The 19,399-nt window shown below is 41.5% G+C and overlaps 1 protein-coding gene across 1 annotated transcript in view; it reads right to left on the reverse strand.

Annotated features, from left to right (window-relative positions):
- cadpsa (Ca2+-dependent activator protein for secretion a) overlaps positions 1-19,399 on the reverse strand; it is a gene marked incomplete at both ends in the record, with an annotated part of 125,149 nt that overhangs the window by 30,996 nt on the left and 74,754 nt on the right. The window contains 7 exons of the mRNA XM_080423499.1: positions 3,336-3,454; positions 9,143-9,211; positions 11,390-11,513; positions 11,841-11,904; positions 12,866-12,967; positions 17,987-18,174; positions 18,294-18,430. Coding sequence (XP_080279625.1) covers positions 3,336-3,454; positions 9,143-9,211; positions 11,390-11,513; positions 11,841-11,904; positions 12,866-12,967; positions 17,987-18,174; positions 18,294-18,430 — 803 coding nt within the window. The remainder of the gene's footprint in view (positions 1-3,335; positions 3,455-9,142; positions 9,212-11,389; positions 11,514-11,840; positions 11,905-12,865; positions 12,968-17,986; positions 18,175-18,293; positions 18,431-19,399) is intronic.

Below are 19,399 nucleotides of genomic sequence, written 5' to 3' on the forward strand. Positions count from 1 at the left end.
AAGAACTCAAGCTGTTGCCTCAGAGCTTTCACTGGGCGAACTCCGGCAGGGACACTTCACAGCTTGGAGCGGGAAAATGCGCTGCTCTGGCACAGAGATTCACATGTTTTTTTCCCCTTTTTTTTCCTGTTGGCCCACAGAGGAAGCAGCAGTCGCTACTTGACAACCGTGGCGGGGAGCTACTTAAACACACACCCGCAACTCCTTCACCGAGTCAATCATATAAGAGGCTGCGGGCGCCAGTGCAAAGTCTCCCTGTAGAATAGATGCAGTGGAGTGACTGTTAGGGGTTAGCTCTCATGCACGTCATCCAAAAAATAAAGGGGAATAAACGACCTCAGCTTCCCATGCGCCTCTGCTCTCAGCATAACCTCCAGAGATGAAGTGCAGAGGATCCATTGAGTCAAGTTATTCACATCGCATCGCATCTACACCGTGATGTGAATGTATCCATTGGGAGGTAGGGGGACATGCACTGAGGTGTGTGTCACGGGAGTTCTTGTCATTGGTTGGCCAGTATGTAAAAGTGGGCAGGTAGCATGAGCGTTAACCAGCATCAGCACTGTGTCCATTGCAACACAATCCAGTTCCAGCGCAATGACGCTGGCACCAAGACCATGTCTCGGATTCAAGTTCCATTTTTGTTATTTCACTCTCGTTTTCAAATTGGGAGTTTGGTGTCTAATGCTGGGTAGGCTGGGTCCAGGTGCTCACTACGTGCTCACCTAATTTGAGGGCCTCCAGGATGCATTTCATTGAAATGTAAAGGGTGTGATCCCTTTCTAGGTGATCATAAGATGATGACGCATGCCAGAGTAATGTTCTCCATTGCGTGTCTTGGCTGATCCAATGGAGAGGAACAGGTTTGTTTGGGGAGGTGAATTGGACCTTTCATTCCACATCAACTGCCCTAAGTATTACTAGACTCGGAATCATAGACTCAGACATCATACAAAGATCAACAGATGGGCCAGAGGCCAGTTTAGATGGTTTGACATGGATAGTAAGGTTAGGGAATTAATGTGTAATGGGTTCAGTATTGACCTTATTCAGCCCCATCCAGTTTGCCCAGTTTGCAACAAAAATGTCTTTGTAAAGCCACTTCCCATTTAACCTGTGCAGACCTGTGCAGCAATGCAGCTGAGATTGATGTTCAAAATAATATTGCTTTATAATTTTTGCATTTATTAGTTATTATGGCAGCCTCTAACAGCACATGCTACTGGCTATTTCACAAAAATGTGTATGTTTGATAGATGATGAAAATATATTTTACTTCCGTGCAGTTAACATAACAACCATAAGACAGGGTAGCTCAATTATAATTGAGTGTTGCATGATAAAATGGGTGAAGTGATATCACAAAAACATCACAGTGTCAAGTCGTTCTTTGCATTGGCGAATAAGGTGAATAAAGTTGGGATAGATTAATGGGTCCAATACACACAGACACTGCCCAAGTGCTTGCTATGTTCAGTAAGGGCAACACTATTGCTAGCTCTGAGCTCAAGCTAACAAATGTTGTTACAAGCACTTGACCGGCAGTATGATCACACACTGAAAGGAGCATTAAGATTCATGATAAAGTCTCATGACCTCATTAATGACATGCACAGGTCAGGACTTTAAGGGAAGGAAGGCAGGACATTATGACCTACCAATATCAGTTAAAACAACCACGTACCTCTTTGCCCTTTTCAAATAATCCCCCGTGAAACAAACAAATAGTTAAAAAGCAGAGCAATTATGTCAATTTGCTTTGATCATACAATGAACATTAGCATTTGACAGATAATGTGATGAGGACTGTGAAGAGAATAATATTTTGAGCACAAATAATGACTTAAAATGCATAAAATACTTAATACATAAAATGTGACATTTTCTTTCATCAGTGAAGGGTCTGTGCAAACAGAAGATGTCCATGCATCTTGTTCCTACACTGCTAACGTCTCACTAATTGGAGGTATTTTTGTCAGAAAGAGAGAGTCATGGTATGTGTTAAAGCAGGAAGGAAGTGGGCTGGAGCTTTTACTTAGAACAGCACCCTTCACTCTGCTATGACTTGTCATGCGTATGGTGGCAGAGCCTGTATAGTCACCACCAGAACGAGCAACTGTGAGGATATGACATACTGTACAAGGGAAGCCCTTTATGACAGAGGACTGACTCAAGATGGTGGGAGGAGAGGGACTTTTCTTCCTGCTGGGAAGTGAGTGTGCAGGGAGCTTCAAAACACCCATTCAGGGGTAAAAAAAACTCCCCCAATTAGGTAATTTTATCCTCTTTGGATTGTTCATGATAGCTCTAAAACAGGTGAAGCTGCAAGTCTGATTATGTATCTTTCACTGGTATATTTTTCACAAAAAACATTCCACATAAATGTGTGTTTTTTTTTGTTCTATAAATAAATACTAATTTTAATTGGGAGTCTCTGCCCCCTACACGGAATGTACCGGAAATGTATTTATTTATGTACAGTATATACTGTATATATCTGGGAATCACAATTATAATACACAACAGAGATATCAGAGGTGTAACCAAAGAAGACTACTGAAATGGATGTTACACAGTGGGACTTTAAGCTAATAGCTGCAACTTGACCTACTGTCTACTGGACAGTCAGATGAACAAATTGAATGGAGCCTCTACAGAGGGCATTCCCCCCCCCCCCCCCCCCCAAATACTTTCCAATCAATAAATCATCACCCCAGAGTATCGCTATATATTAGATTTTATTGATTGATTCATTAATTCTTACATCATGCCAAGTGCTGAGCGACGGTTCACTGTGTCCAAGAGGTTTCAACTTTGTGACCCATGGACACACGAAGCCTCTCTCTAACACAAGGGCCTGTACTATCACAGGCCAACATGCACTTATGAGATATACAGTAGAATTGAAGATCGATACTGTACCGACTGATTTCCACTGCTTGGACTTGAAGCCTGTTTAATATTTAATAATGTTTAGTTTAATAAGGAGGCAAAGATAGATTCTTCAGAGTTGTTAACCACTTTCTACTTTCAACCTGGCGCTCCTATTTTGGGCAAAGTTTTCCAATTTTTGAAAAATAGCAAAAATAGCAGATCAGCTATTTTTGTGTGCAATTAAGTATATATCAATTAGAATGTGTGCGTGTGTGTGTGTGTGTGTGTGTGTGTGTGTGTGTGTGTGTGTGTGTGTGTGCGCGCGCTCGCGCTCATGCCTATGAGCGTGTGGGTACGTGCGTGTGGGTGCGCATGTGTGTATGCGTGTGCACGTGTGTGTGTGTGTGTGTGTGTGTGTGTGTGTGTGTGTGTGTGTGTGTGCAAGAGTGTGCATGTGGTACACCGCCACTGACCTCTGCATGGTGTTCTTCATTCTGCTGAAGCACCTCAATCACCAGCTCCGCCAATCGAATTGTGTCCTCCAGTTTTTTGGCAGGGGTGACTAACCGCCCTACATTCTCTGGAGCAAAAAGTTCAAAGGTCAGAGCAGGCAGCCTTAAAGTCACTCAAGTTTCTTCACATTTATTTAATATTGTCTCAAAAAATACCTTATCCTATATAATGGCTACTGTATGCATGCAATTTAATGAACATTAATATGCACAGCATATTCAAGTGCTGGGTTGACAGGAAACTTGCAAAAAAAGACAGAACCCACACGCTATGTTCCAACTACACCTTTAATTTTCCTTACAGTACCTCCAAGTGGAGCATAGTGAGTGTGTTATAAACCTCTTTTTTGTATGCAATTAAATAACGTTAGAGACAACTTAATAGCTGATAGGACTTGTTTGGGTTTTCTTGGAGTGAGATATGTAAAGCTTGATTTATACTTAGTTGCACACTGGTGGTGCGCAAGTAAGTATAAATCAAGGGTTAGATTGCAGTATTGACACTGTACAAGACTGTCCAAGAGTTCAGAAACGTGCATATTCACAAACTCACCCCATCAAGGCTAAATTTAACTGATTAGATATCGGATTTAGATTTAGTCTCTAACAAGGTCCTTAGTTTGGTCTACAGTCTTAGATATTAGAGTCAATCTCAACTTAAAACAGTAAAAGCATATAATGTATGAAGTTGTTATATTATGACAATATAATTTGAAATATATATTTAAATGTGAGTGGTTTCAAGCTTAACTATTTCTATACACATTGAAAACACTGGAAATAGCAAAGGTATAAGTCTGTAGAAAGTCACTCTACCATTGCTTCAGTGCAGTAATGAGTTCATCCAAAGAACAAATAATGGACGTTATGAGACAAATTAAAAGAGACAAAAACAAACAGGCAAGTTCCACATTCATCATGCAGTAATGTGATGATTATGTTGCACAGTTCTGCCTATTATTCATCTCCCGGCTAGCCACATCCACACCTTAACTGTTGCATTGCAATTTCACCGTCACAGTCCAAGAGGGTGCCATTTAAAAACTACCTTCGGTCGGAGTCAGATGCAACCGCTGCAATCAAGACAGGCTCAATCAAATTTCAATCTGCTGAATGTAGGAAGCGAAATTGCATTTTGATTGTACTGATAAGAAATAAACACGGGGCTTCACTTATAGAATGATGCTACCAGTGACTATACTGCAAATCAGGGGTTCTCAAAGTTTTGGGGAGTTTGACAAACTTGTATCAGAATTTAGCATGCTTGTACAATGTCAGTCATTAAGCATTATTTTGTGGCAGCTGCCCACACAGAACTTGATTATTATGTAATTCACTATTATTTGATATTGGCAAATGGTCATGTAAATAATGTTGCTGTACTGTACTGGTGGTAGATGTTTAACTAAGTACATTTCCCATGAGAAACACAATGAGAAGCCTTGTGTGTTCCATTTCCAGTAGATTACTATTGTTTTGGAGAAGTGCACTGACATTGTATTACCACATTAACCATCACATAACCGCACAAAATGTTTTTGCGGGCTGCCACAGGCCACACTTTGAGAACTCCTGCTGTAAGTGAAACAGCATAATGAATGTTAAATCACAAGTGTGTTCAATTTATTGTGTGTGTGTGTGTGTGTGTGTGTGTGTGTGTGTGTGTGTGTGTGTGTGTGTGTGTGTGTGTGTGTGTGTGTGTGTGTGTGTGTGTGTGTGTGTCCTTTGTACACTATAATGCATACAGTACCCACCCAGGCACACACAAACATACACACATGCATAGTTGTCATCAGGGTTTGATAAAAAAAAAAATTGGTTAAATTAATTAAATAGCAAAAATAGCAGATCTGCATGCTCTCAATGTGTCACAATGCATTGTGAGCAGTGTTGGAATAGTTACTACAACATAGTAATATGTTACTTATTACATATTACTTGTTTAAAAAGTAATGCAGTTACTTTACTTATTACTCCCTGCCAAAAGTAACTAGTTACTTATTACTTAGTTACTTTTTTTTTCTCGCCCCCAGTAATTGCATCCTTTCTCCCCAAAAGACTGACTTTGCATTTTCAACATTAGCAGTTGTTTTTTTTTCTCTTTTCTGCAGCCTACATTGTAAAATCCTCATTGTTGATTTAACTCTGAAAAGTGTTCTGTACACATGACGGGTCCATTTGGTTCTATTTGTACACTCATTTCAATTATATTAACACTAAGACTTTTACTGTGTATGAATTCATAACTTACAGACTAAATGAAAACCATTTGACTATGAATTGAATACTAAGGACCTCAATGGAAACAAGACCGCAAGGACTTTTTTGGAAGTATTTTAAATGTATTTCATGTATTTTTTGCCTAAAAAAATATTCAAATTCAAACACCTGGGCTCAAACAGATAATGACTCATCATGAGACACAATCTTTGAACAACTTCTGTTGTTTATTAAACAAAATGTATTCTAATAAAATACAAAAATAAAAAGGCTCCCATAGCAACACATATCATCGTGGCAGAATGTAGGAGCAAATGCAAGTAAAAAAAATCAATCATTCTGTATGACTGCTGAAAAAAAATAATATATATATATATATATATATATTGAAAATAGCCAACCTACAAGCTTACGGCGCGTCTTCATTGGTTAACAAGTCGCTTATAATAAGCAGACATGGCAACACTGTTTGATCCGGTTTAAGGCCCGCCCTTCCGCAGCTGATAATTCACACATAGACAAGTGCGCAACGTTTCCGTATCCGCTCTAGACCGGATCAGCAAGCAGCCTGCATAGCAACTGGATCCCAACCAGTCTACCATTATATCAATTGACCAAAAACAACACAGGATCAAATAAACACACTCAAACCCAGAGTACCACCAAGGCTCGTGAAAAAAAGTAATAAGTTACTTTTTGAAAAAAAGTAAAGGTAATAATATTACTCAAAACGTGAAAGTAATTAGTTACGTTACTAGTTACTGGGAAAAAGTAATAATATTACTTTAAGTTACATATTACTTTAGTTACTTTCCAACACTGATTGTGAGCTTGTATTTTTTCGCTATTCTTGAATAAAAAATATATATATATATATTTTGATACATTTTGACAAATTTGCCTCAACTAGGGACAGTAAGGTTTATGTGTTGTTTTGTTTAAATTACATTATTAAATTGTGATGTATCAAACTGTATCAAACCCATTTTTTATCCCAAAAGGAAATGCATGTTTGCATTGTATTCAGCCAACCAGAAGCAGGGATAAAACAACAAGATGTTGCGCGAACCAAGCGAGCGCTCCCCAAAAAGATTTCCATGGGAAATGACGAGTGTAATGCAAGTGTAATATGGCAAGTATATACTGTATGGTGTGGAGTGAAAAGTTGGGCAAATGAATTGCTCTACTGGACTACATAGAAATTAAATAGCTTGAACAAAAATAAAAAATAAATGTTTACTGGTTTCAAAGAGAGAAATCATTTGGCTCCTTGTAACATAGTAACATCAAAGACAGTTATATGGTTTGTGCCTTAGTCATATTTTATGCTATTTGACAAAGTGCTTGGAACATTCCCATTGCTGCATCTTCAAGGTGTTTTTGTTTTTACAGGAGCAGGACTTGTAAAGTAAATTTTCAACTGATTTAATCAAGAAAGACTATTACCAGCCTTAAGTATATCTCCACCATTTTTCATTTCAAAGTGAAAAGAAAGAGCATAGCTATCTGCAGTAAAGAGCTGATAGCAGTCAGTGTGAAGCTTAATTTATACCCCATGTCGTGTGCCGAAAATAGCAGATTGGCAATTTTCGGGGTGTGACAAAGTATAACTTGGGCTTTATCATCAAAATGTGTCAAAGCTGGAATGATACCGGTACTAGTAGGTACAGGAATACATCTGAGATTCCGTTTACTTTTCAAACAATTAAGATGACATTTCTAACACAATTTCTAACACACAAGGAAAGTGTTTCTCAGGTCAAATTAACCTCCTGGAGAGGAGGGTTGCAATAAAGCAGTGATTCTCAATCTTTTTAAGGACACATTGAGAACCGCTACAATAAAGCACTGCACTCACTCTGTAATGGCAAAATTATATTCAGTCTTATGAAAAGTGTATTAAAGTAGGCTTCAGGAGGTTGTCACAGAAGTGCTCCAATGCGTGTGTGTGTGTGTGTGTGTGTGTGTGTGTCATAGGGGAAGAGGAGCGCTTGTTTTTAACACCTCAACAAGGCAGGCTTGAGAACCAAGGAGGCCACTTGTATAAAATGGCTAGCAGCCTTTGGCCATGTGCGCTGATGTGTGAGCCGTCTGAGTGCACAGTCTGAGTTGAAAAGCCGCTGTGGCCGAATTGTTTACCAGGTGAAGCAAAACAAGTGCCCCCTTTCCTCCGTCTAAGCCAATCACAGGCTGAGTCCTCTCCAGCCATTCCCTAGCCATAGAGGGGAAAACAACATGGCGGGTGGAAAGCGTAACACTGTCACAATGTTCCTGAACTTCCAGTAACATTTCCTCAATATGTTTCTGTGACTTCTGTCAGGAAATGCATCAGGAAGGTTGCGAGAGGTCATGCTAGGGTTTTAGCTAAGTTCAGGATGTTCTAGTCGGGGATGGGTTACATAAATACAAGAGACTATGTGAACAGCACATCACCTGGATCCTTAAGTTTTTTCTGATTTTTTTCCTCTGAGAGAGGGAGAGACAGAGAGAGAGAGACAGAGAGAGAGAGAGAGAGAGAGAGAGAGAGAGAGAGAGAGAGAGCGGGCAAAATCAGTTCATAGATGGAGAGAGGGGAGGACCGGAAAATGGGAAAGGTTTCAAGAAGAAAGGGAGAAGAAGATAAAAGAAGACAAATAAATTCAACAGTGTGTAGGAGGGAAGAGAAGAGATCAGAAATGAAGGTAGCTGAGACAGACCCTTTAAAGGCAGGTCGCTCAGCTTTTATCCAGAAATGCTTGGTCAAAGTTCTCCAAGTTTGGAATACAAAATATCTTCTTTATTTTTCTATAAAATAAAAAAAAACATAGCAAAAGCTGTAAAAAAAAGTTTCAACAAGTTAATCTTCTGAAGTTCCCTTACAGCACAGGGACACAACATGTTTCGTATACACGCTACTCCCATACAGTATCTCTTTGTCACTACATCTCAGCCCAACCATACTAGACCATACTAGATTTTCTTTTCATGCTAAACATCTGCAGAAGACAATGCAATGTCTTTTGGAGTCAGGGTGTGGATATCCTTTTACTGCTGAGGTGCCTCTCTACCATGTACCATGATCTTAAACAGTGAACGGGTTTACACAAAAGCAAAGTAAAAATGCATTCAAATCACAGACAGACAGAGAGAGGCCATGCCCAAACAGCAAAACTTATATATTATACATGGGTACATTTCATTTTTTACTTTGAAACATATGAAATACTGTACTGTATATATATATAAATATTTGTTTTCTGTAAGGGCAGGACACAAAAGAAAATGACAGATAGAAGGACATGGACATTTTCCCCCATAGATCAAACCAAACGGTTTACCAGGAAGTCTTTACGCAGACAGAAGCAACAGATTCAAATAGACCAAAGGACTCCAAGGACGAAGAAAAGACACAAAAGACAAAGAGACATGGGTGAGAGTAAGCAACAGGAAAATATGAGGTAGCTTCTAGTGCAAATCGTGCAGAAAGTTCCAAGAAAAAAAAGGTCATCGGAGCGAGAGGGCGGGATGGCGTGGGGTGGGGTGAGGAAGGTACTCACGAATGGTTAAATCCATGACTTGAGACGCCAAGCAGAAGACAGGGTGCTCATACATCTCTCTCTTTTTCCCTACAGAGAGAGAGGGAGGATACCGGGGCATGCAAAGAGGCCGGGGTCAGAGAGGACGAGCACAGACTGTACCGTTGTGAGGCCATGTGCCTGCAACCAGTAAAATCCTGGTCATTTAACTCTGACGGCGTGCAAATGCAACCGAACACGCCCTTACAGGGTAGGTCCGTTTGGTTCCATCTGTAGCGCTCAGGATTTTACTGTGTGGCGGAGAGGGGAGAGAGAATGGATGGTCCCTCCATTTGTATGAGAGATGGGGGAAAAGTCTGAAACCTCTTATTCAACCCACGGTTGAGGAACAAACTAACATGAGGGAAATAATTTGGGGAGAATTTACGATCCCAACTGAGACACTTAAGGTTAGTTTTCCTTAGCGTCTTCAGTGTGGTGATGGTATTTCTTTACAGACATCAGTTATAAACTGGAAGTGTAGTTACACTGTAATTGCCTTTAAATCCAGTGTACGATGCTATTATTACATCTTTGAGGCACACATTTTACATGCCCCATTTGTGTCGTGTTTGTGTAAGAGATACAACGTCTCCCAGTAATATACAATGTCTATGATGCCTACTAAAGAAAACCCATGCAACAGATAGAAACGCTGAATTGCCATGAGGGGCAATCCCATCATTCCTTGTGTATTGGCCAAACCCTGTTTCCAAACAGTAACGGAGAATGCCAGTAAAGCCAATAGACAAGGAATACAGAGGGGGAGGCAGTGAGAGGAAGATGAAGATTGTCTGAGAACAAGGGAACAGAGAGGGGGAAGAGGAAAGCAGAGATAGGACAGGAGAAGAAAAGGGTCACCCCAACTACTAGGCAGGCCATAGTTGAAGACAGAGAAACAGATCAGGACTCAGGCTGGAAGAAGCTGAGGCATGGTGGACGAGATCAGCGTAAAAAGGATTGTGGGGAATTGAATGCATTTTTACTTACTGTAAACATTGCTAAGTAAACAGGTTGTTGGACGTACATCAAACACTGCAATCGTCATTTTGAGACAAGAGATATCAGTGGCAAAAAAATCTTTTGAAATCTGATAACAAGCCTCAAAGAGTGACCTTTTCAGCAGCTGTGGAGAAAACAGTAGGGTTAGAGAGATGGTAAACAAAGCACCACTCCAAACCAACTTAAAATGTTAGGAGCACCCACCGAAATGTAAGAAGCACCAAAAATGTATCTTATTTGTTTTCTTTACTTTTTTCTGATAAAAAAAAGTAACATAAAAGCAGCATTAAAATACACGATAGGCCACCACTGGGGCTTTAGGGAATAATATCCTGGGGTCAGGATTTCAAATGTTTTCCCGAATCTCTGTCCCTGTTCCGTTCATCTCTTCACTGAGACTGTGAGGCATAAAATGTCTCTAGAGGAGGGCCCTCTACACTGATTCCAATCACATCTTCAACTGTGTTTTTATTTCTTCTCTTTGAATACAAAAAAAAAGAAAAGAGAAAGAAACAAAGGAAAAAAACTACTGTACAATAACAACCAAAATGCCTTAGTATTACCCAGGGCAGGAATTTCATGGAGGCCATGAAGGCCATGGACGCTGCTGCCCCTCATTTTGGCCGTATAGAAAGAATGATATACCCAAAGGCCACAGTGGCATTGATGCCCGCCCTGTGTGCCAGCTGATTTCACCATTTTCTCCTTTGCTTTTTTCCTGTCAATATGGTTTTTAGACACCAGTGTCTGAATTCTGAAATTCTGTATTTATTTATTTCGCTGATAGTTGAACTATGCATTTAAAATGAAATAGTTTTATTTTATGGCATTGCTGCCCTGGAATTTGGCCTTTGTGCCCTCAAAAAATGGACTACACCAAAGGCCAAGTGGCCTTGCCCCTTAAACAATGAAATTCCAGGCCTGGTATTACCCTGACCCCACCTTACTCATTGCTTCACCATGGGGACAACAGCAAGAAAATAAAACAAAATAAATATTCCAGATCTTTCCCCTGCCTTCCTGAAATAAATAGCAATCGATACATACTTTATTCCACAATCACTAGGAAACTGTATCTGTTCAACTGACAATGCTGCCCTTCTCTGCAGAAACAGAGAATTCTCACATGTGGATGTGATCATTACACTTTGTCACACAATTGTTGTGTCATCCACAACAGAATAAACCTACTGTCCACGTTTAGACAAGACAGTGATGATGACCTACCTTCTAACTTGGCGTATTCAGACAGACGCTGGTAGTTCACCAGAGCAGCCTGCTCCAGGCATCTACGGATCATAGCTTTCACTTCTTCCTGAGGAACCGGGGTCACTATGTCTTTCATCAGAACCTTCAAACACAAAATGGCAGGAATAAGGCTTTCCGTTTTCTCTGTAAACATAACTCTTTTACAGCAGTGGAATTCTGGATCAGTGCCAACTTGAAAAACCTTGATAAAGATGCATTCCACAGCTTTGTTTAGTGAATAAAACATTATTTAAACCAAGAGTATGTCAGTACAACTAAAACAACCGCAGTGGTTGTAGTTGGTCTCACTGCTCTTCTATTGAGAAATTAAAAGATAGAAGATACGCAGATAGATTAGACAGACAGACAGACAGACAGACAGACAGACAGATGGATAGTATATAGATAGATACAGATAGTTAGAACATACCCTTTCGAGGAGGGACAGAGTTGCTTTCAGTGCTCCTTCAGGCCGACCAAATGGAAAGCAGTATCTATGAAGGCAAACATAAAAGCATGCATTTTAAATACACTTTGTAATTCTTGAGGTCACACCATCCTGATCACAGCAAATCACAGCACTTTCTTTAATCATTTGACAGAATCTCCTTGTGACCCAAACTAAAATAGTCGATCTTCAAGCTCACAACGTGTCACAATGCGACAAGTTGTGAGCTTGTAGATCTGCTATTTTCACTGTTTCTCATGTCATGGAATTTCTTAGATTTTTTGTATGTATGAATTTGAAATGTTATTTTTTTTTAATGTTTTATGTTTTTTTTAAATGTCGGTTATTTTCTCGTGACCCATAAAAATGTGTCCGCGGCCCACAAATGGGTCCCAACCCAGTGTTTGGGAAACACTGGTCTATATGGTTTACTATAAGCCTGATAAAATAGTGTATTTCTAAAGACCAAGCCCTAAATGAGTGGAGCCCCCCTTCTTACATCTGACCAAAGCTGAGACCCCCAACACATGCACATATTTGTGTTTTTCAGAATCAACGTAACCACTTTAGCCCTTTTATTATTCTCATACGATGAATAGCAAAAATAGCCAATCTACAAGCTCAAAACGCATCATATCGTGACACGTTGGGAGCTTGTAAATTGGCATTTATTTTACCTTTTGGAAAATAAATTACAATAATGTTTTATATTATGACAAGTTGGACTGATATCACATTGCAGAACAGTACAGTACAGTACAGTACAGTACAGTACAGTACAGTACAGTACAGTACAGTACAGTACAGTACAGTACAGTACAGTACAGTACAGTACAGTACAGTACAGTACAGTACAGGCAGACAGTGGATGAAAGCAACTTAAGATTTTGTAAAACATGTAAATAACTTTGGAATAACTCCAAACAAACATGGCCTGAGTGATACCCCCCCACCACCCCAAAGGGACCCCGGACCCCAGGTCGGATAACACTGCTTGCAGTTCCTACCTGAAGTGTGTGATCTGATTTTCCAGAAGAGCTCGCAGCCTCTCTTTGATCTCCTCAAAGTGTTCCTTCTCCTCCACCGTCACTGTACCGATGCCATCGGGTCTGAAAGACAACAGGCCAAACCTGCTTCATACACATAAGAAACATCTATAAAGATACAATTTAACAGGAAATCTTAAGACTGTCGCGAATGCTCTGGTGTATTCTCGCTTAGATTACTGTAATGCCTTGTACTCTGGTCTCAGCCAAAGCTTAATACACCGAACCACTGACCTACACTATATGTTATAAGAATAATAAATCTGATTGCACTGTGAGAGATTTATCTTTTTCATTCAAAAATAATGCTAATGCTTAACTACAGGCAAGGTTGAAGCTACCACAACAAGGCAATAACTTCTGCTATCTTGACAATAGTTATCATACAGCAAGACCATGTGCTGTATGGCCAAAACATACAATGAGAACACTGACACAATATCTGTACAAACTGGAGGAGTCTGTCTGACATGAGTGTTGACACTGAGCAAATTGGTATCCCTCTTCTCCTAATGGTGCACACACTCAAGCGCGCATGCACACACACACACACACACGCGCACACACACACACACACACACACACACACACACACACACACACACACACACACACACACACACACACACACACACACACACACACACACACACACACACACACACACACACACACACACACACACACACACACACACACACACACACACACACACACAAGGGTGTGAGGTGGGGGTAGCTCCCCCCACTTGCTCACTGTATTTCACTAATAACATATTTTGCGTGTGTGTGTGTGTGTGTGTGTGTGTGTGTGTGTGTGTGTGTGTGTGTGTGTGTGTGTGTGTGTGTGTGTGTGTGTGTGTGTGTGTGTGTGCGGGTGTGTGTGTGTGTGTGCGTGTGAAAGATAGAGTGTCATGTCTTTTGCTTCTCAAGCCCCCCCGTCATGACCACCAGTACAGCGCCTCTTCTGTCACATGCACTCTGCTCACAGTCCACCCAGACCCCAGCCATGTCACAAACAATAAGGAGACCAGCCTTTTACACACACATGCACACACCACCACACACACACACACACACACACACAGCTGTTTCTAATGATAAAATACAATCGGCTATTATGTACAGTATTTATCAAAGTAATTGTGCCTGTGTGCGTGCGTGCGTGCGTGCGTGCGTGCGTGCGTGCGTGCGTGCGTGCGTGCGTGCGTGCGTGCGTGCGTGCGTGCGTGCATGCATGCGTGCATGCATGCGTGCGTGTCCGTGCGTGAAAACAGAATAATACAAGACTGAAACAAGAAATTACTGTTCCCTCCGACGATGTGACAAAATCAAATGAGAAGAAGACTTCACACTAATTAAGTCCTGCGGGGCCTTGTCCGCAGACATGCTCTGTTCCGTGTCGACAATTACGTCGCTATCGGGTGGAAACCTTGTATGTCCCAAACAATTACTTTTCAGAAAATTGAAAATAATAAGCTGTTCCAATGGATCCAATGTAGTTTTGTTCAGTCCTCCCGAGATCTTGCCAATACGTTTCTTTGGTTCAATATTTATAAAACCCACAGACAGACTTTCACCTTAAAATGTTTGAGGTAATCATAAAGCAGATCTGCAAGCTCATGAGTCGCATCGTGACGCGTTGTGAGCTTGTAGATCGGATTTTTTGCTACATTTATTTGACACTGTAACGAAGTAGGGCATAACAAAAAAAGCATATACGGTTTAAATACGGAGATACGAGGTTTCTGCCCGACAGCATCGACGTCCCGTTACTGGCGACTCAGTGGCGAGGAGCATGCACCCACGGAGGCAGCTAGGAGACGATCATAATTGATCTACCTGCCTGTGTGCGTGCGTGCGTGCGTGCGTGCGTGCGTGCGTGCGTGCGTGCGTGCGTGCGTGCGTGCGTGCGTGCGTGCGTGGCTTTCTAGCAGGGGGCGGGCCAGGTTCAAATAACATCCAAAACCATGATGGAACAGTGACCTCGGTAGCTCACTGTGTTAAGAAGACATTAGGTCCATATTCCCAAGATCATGCGTTTAAATCCCACAGCGGGTGTACTTTTTTTTAAACTCAGAAGCATGTCCCGACAAACGTTAGGTTAGTGTGAGGCATATATAGCAAAATCACTGCCATTTTGGACTGAAAAGCATGCATTCAAGTAAAACACGTGTGGGGTTTCTTGTCATCAGCGAGCTTCGCCTGGTATCTCTGACATGTTCCGGGGAAATCCCCCCCTTACTGCTCTCCTGCTGCTAGCCATAATTTCTTCAACTAAATTTACAACGCAACCCCTGATTCGACTGCGAGCTGGACAGAAGACAAGTCCTGACACTTCATCAGAATTAAGTTGCCTGGGAGAAAATGGGGAGTAAATATTATTTACTCTCCATTTCCTCCCAGGCTACTGGCTCCAACTTACAACAGTCCACATCACTCGTGGCTTCAGGCCAGCAGGCTATTAGGAGGTGGGGGGGGGGGGGGGCATGGTGTATATGTGTGTATGGGCAGCGATGGGAGCGGAGTTGGTGGTGGTGGTGGTGGTGGAGGGGGGTGTCTGGTGTGGTGTGGTCTGACGTGGAAGAGGCACAGGGGGACACACAGTGGGACTGGCAGGAGAGACACTGGGCCGTCGCATATGACGACCTGTCATCCTGTCATGCCTTGACCTCCAGGCACACACAGTGGCTGGACTGGCATGGTCCCCCTCTCCTTTACCGTCGTGACATGTGGACATATTTGCCTGAATATGTTTATTATTATTATTATTATCATTATTATTATTATTATTAGGTATGGAAGTGCGTCTTTCTTCTATGCATTCCTATTTCAATTTCAGCCCTGATCTGCATCACTCCATTATTTGTATTCATCATTCTACCTCTACCCCCATTCCATCCACTTCCTTTCTTCTGCCCCCCCCCCCAAAACTCTCTCTCTCTCTCCCTCTTTTTCTCTCTGTCTTGAAGCTAGTGCTGTCCATCTGTCCATGCTGATCAGAACAGGCCTCAGTCCTCAGTCAGCCCCATCAATGTCTGTCAGACCGATGGAGGGATGGGGAGATGGAGGGAAGGATGGAAGGATGGATGGATGGATGAATGGATGGAGGAACGGACATATAGACGTAAGAGGGACTGGGGTGTGTAGATGTCAAAGCAGGACACACTGACAGGCAGCAATCCCTGACCCTTGCCCTCGGCACTGGAGTGGCCCTCGTTTATATTTCTTACGGCCAGTGGTGGACAAAGCACACTCAACCCCAGTACTTGAGTCAAAGTATATAGATACTCCTGGTCAAATATTACTCAAAAACAACTGAACATCGCTCTATCAAATTTGTACTTGAGTTAAGGTACTGGAGTACTAGGGATATTTCACTTTAAAACATGTTTGGGGTCATTTTAACGTCTCCTCAGGCTTTTGTGAGCAACCCAGACAGTTTTTAAGTTGCTTGATTCAATATTTTGATATTTGTTATGAATTTGATCAGACACACCAGCTTCCTATAATACAAACTCATTGTAAGTTCAAACTCCATGTTTTAACCATGTTAGACTCATTGAAAACACACGTCCTTGGTTCTGGTGAATGATATTGTCCTTCAAATGCGTATGGGGGACAGGTTTTTTTCAATCATTTTCTTTCATTTATTTTTTTATAATTTTGGGGGGAAATGGAATATTTTCTGATAAAATGAATATTAAATATCTAAATACGGAATCAAGCAACTTAAATACTGGGGTGCTCACAAAAACCAGAGTAGACATTAAAATGACCCCAAACATGTTTTGAAAGTGAAATATCCCGTTAAGTATAAAGTATTTTTTATATTATCAATACATTTCTGTATTAAAATGTGACATTTTCCAAAAAATATCAATACTTTTCCAGAACTTAAGTGGTTATTTCATAATGTAATTTTCCATTCCTAGAAATGTAGTAGACTAAAAAGTACAATATTTTTCTTTGAAATGTAGTGGAGTTAATAGTCATGAGTAGTCACGAGTAAAACATTAAAGTTAAGTAAAGTACGCCTACAGATACTCAGAAAAATGTACAGTACTCAAGCAAATGTACTTTGTCCACCACTGCTTACGGTTCACTCAACAGAGACGGCCAACTGTGATGCTAACTGTGAAGCCTGATTTATACTTAAAAATTGCTGATCTACAAGTCCGCAATGTGCACATCATCATGTCAAATTATAAGGCGGGCAAATGCTGTAGAGCCTTGTGAACCAAGTGGATACAGAGTTCAGGAAATGGCTGCTATGTAATACTCAATGCCCCCCTTCAAAATTCAACTAAAAAGGTCAAAGAACTTTCTCTTGATCTCAGGTGACTGAGATGATAATACTGCATGACAAAGTAAACATCTTAAGACCTACACCAGTCAGAATATGTCAGCATTTTGTCATAGTTCTGTGTATGTTGTGTAACTCCATAGATTACTGAAGTACTTACCTTCTGCTTCCAGAGGAATTCTGGGACCTGACGTCCTTTTTCTTCATGAACTCAATGATTTTGTGTTGGTTCTTAGCAGTAGGGGTAGTAGGGGGATCAGGGACAGAGGGATAAAGAGCTCTTTCGAGTTCGGCCTGAGATACAGGCCAGCTTAGCAACTCGCCCACTCGCTCTCTAGTTTTGGTATTATGGAAGAGTGTGGTTCATGGGAATGAGGCAGGGGGGGGAATAATGAACCCAAAACAAGGTAAAGGGAAAAAAGAGACAAAGAAAACCAAGAAGATTGAGCATGCAAACGAAGTAACAACGAAGAATGGATTAAAAGAAAATGCACCAAATAACATAAATAGTACCAAATGAGAATGACACTTAAATCAACAAAACATAAAGACAGAAGTTCATGGGTAACAGAAAATGTGTTTGAAATCAAGTTCTTAAAAGTTGCAGAATTAATGGTGAGGTTGTGAAGAGTCAAATCAAACAAAACCAATTCGGTTTATTAAATTCTATACAGGGAAACCCGTTCTAATTGCAGGCGACAAAGGTAGCTGTGCTGAGATAGCAGTACCAGCAGGGAGAGAAAACTTTAGCCGTAGCTGTGTTCGAGTCCTGCCTACCTGTTTCCGTGTACATGTGAGGCACAGAAGGCGAAGCTGTAGTGTAGCAGAGTGGGGTCGATCATGGCCCCGTTCTCCGCTCGCTCCAGGAGATCGCTGAGGTAACACAGATGTCTGTGGCAGCCTCTCACCCCATTACGAGCACAGTACTCGTCCATGACAAACACTTGGCCTGGACTGAACCAGCCCTGGAACACACACACACACACACACGCTTTATTGTTCATTTGATCTTTTCAACATAGACCGTCAGAGCCAACTGCAAGTTGTTCTTGATCAGTAGTTCTATGTTTCAGGGTTTCCTCACCAGACAGGAGTAGGAGTCATTCAGCCTATGGTCCAAAGTGAGGCGCTGCACCAGCTCAAATAGAGAGCAGTGGTCAAAGTTACAGGGGTTCGCTGAAATGAACTCATCCATGCCATGCTTCTGAGCCCGGTCAGCGTCTGTGGACGCCACCACCCCCGGAGCAGTCCAGGAGAGAGAGCGAGAGAGAGAGAGAGAGACAGAGAGACAGAGAGACAGAGAGACAGAGAGACAGAGAGAGAGAATGACAGTCAGAAGTAGTCCGAGGAATGAGATCCTTATTTAACACAATAGGGAAATAATATTCAATCAAAACATTCGCCATCTCATCAGACTAGTTTAGCATGGATGCATATTACATTTAAGATTGATCAACAGGACTTAAAACCTCAATTAAAGTTGTCAGTTTTGATTGAATAAGTCTCTCAGGGCATAGAGGTAAAAAAGGGTGCGGGGGTGTGAGTCTCACAGGCAGCTCTCAGGAGGTGAGTAGAGGTCTAAAGGTTAGTACTACTGGTTAGTTATCACATGTGAGGGCTCAGGTAGATGTGAGTTATGTTGACATTCTGTTCATGCAGAACCTTGCCTAAAAGAAAAGGAAAGTCAGTGGACCACTGGTGCAAAAAGGCTTATGACAAGGGTTGATCCGACTAACTTAGGAAATAAAATGTCCTACAGCCATGTGTGCTAAAAGATTGTACCACACACTATACCCAAGCAAATCGACAGCCACCCAACCCAACCAAATCCACACATCATGGCCTAAACCAGCGGTTCTCAAACTATGGGTCGCGAACCAAAGTGGGGTCGCAGGGTAGATTTTTTTTAAATCAAGAAACGAAAAGAAAAAAAAGTTGATGGGGTCGCCAAAAAAATCCCTCATAACATGGGGTTGTGGTATTAAAAAATTTGAGAACCCCTGGCCTGAACCCATAACACCATCCCTTAATTCTCCTTTCCAATAGAGGTATCCTACTCTACACACTCCGTCCCACCAAAGAGCCTGTGGCCGTGGGACCCCTGCAGTGGCCCTAATTAATCACTGCCCAGAACATCCCATTGCAAGCCTGGGACGGGGCCCTGCTGTGGGGGGCACTCTGGCTAATCTT

The sequence above is a fragment of the Gymnoscopelus braueri genome, assembly GCF_963280865.1.
Source record: "Gymnoscopelus braueri genome assembly, chromosome: 3".
NCBI lineage: Eukaryota > Metazoa > Chordata > Actinopteri > Myctophiformes > Myctophidae > Gymnoscopelus > Gymnoscopelus braueri.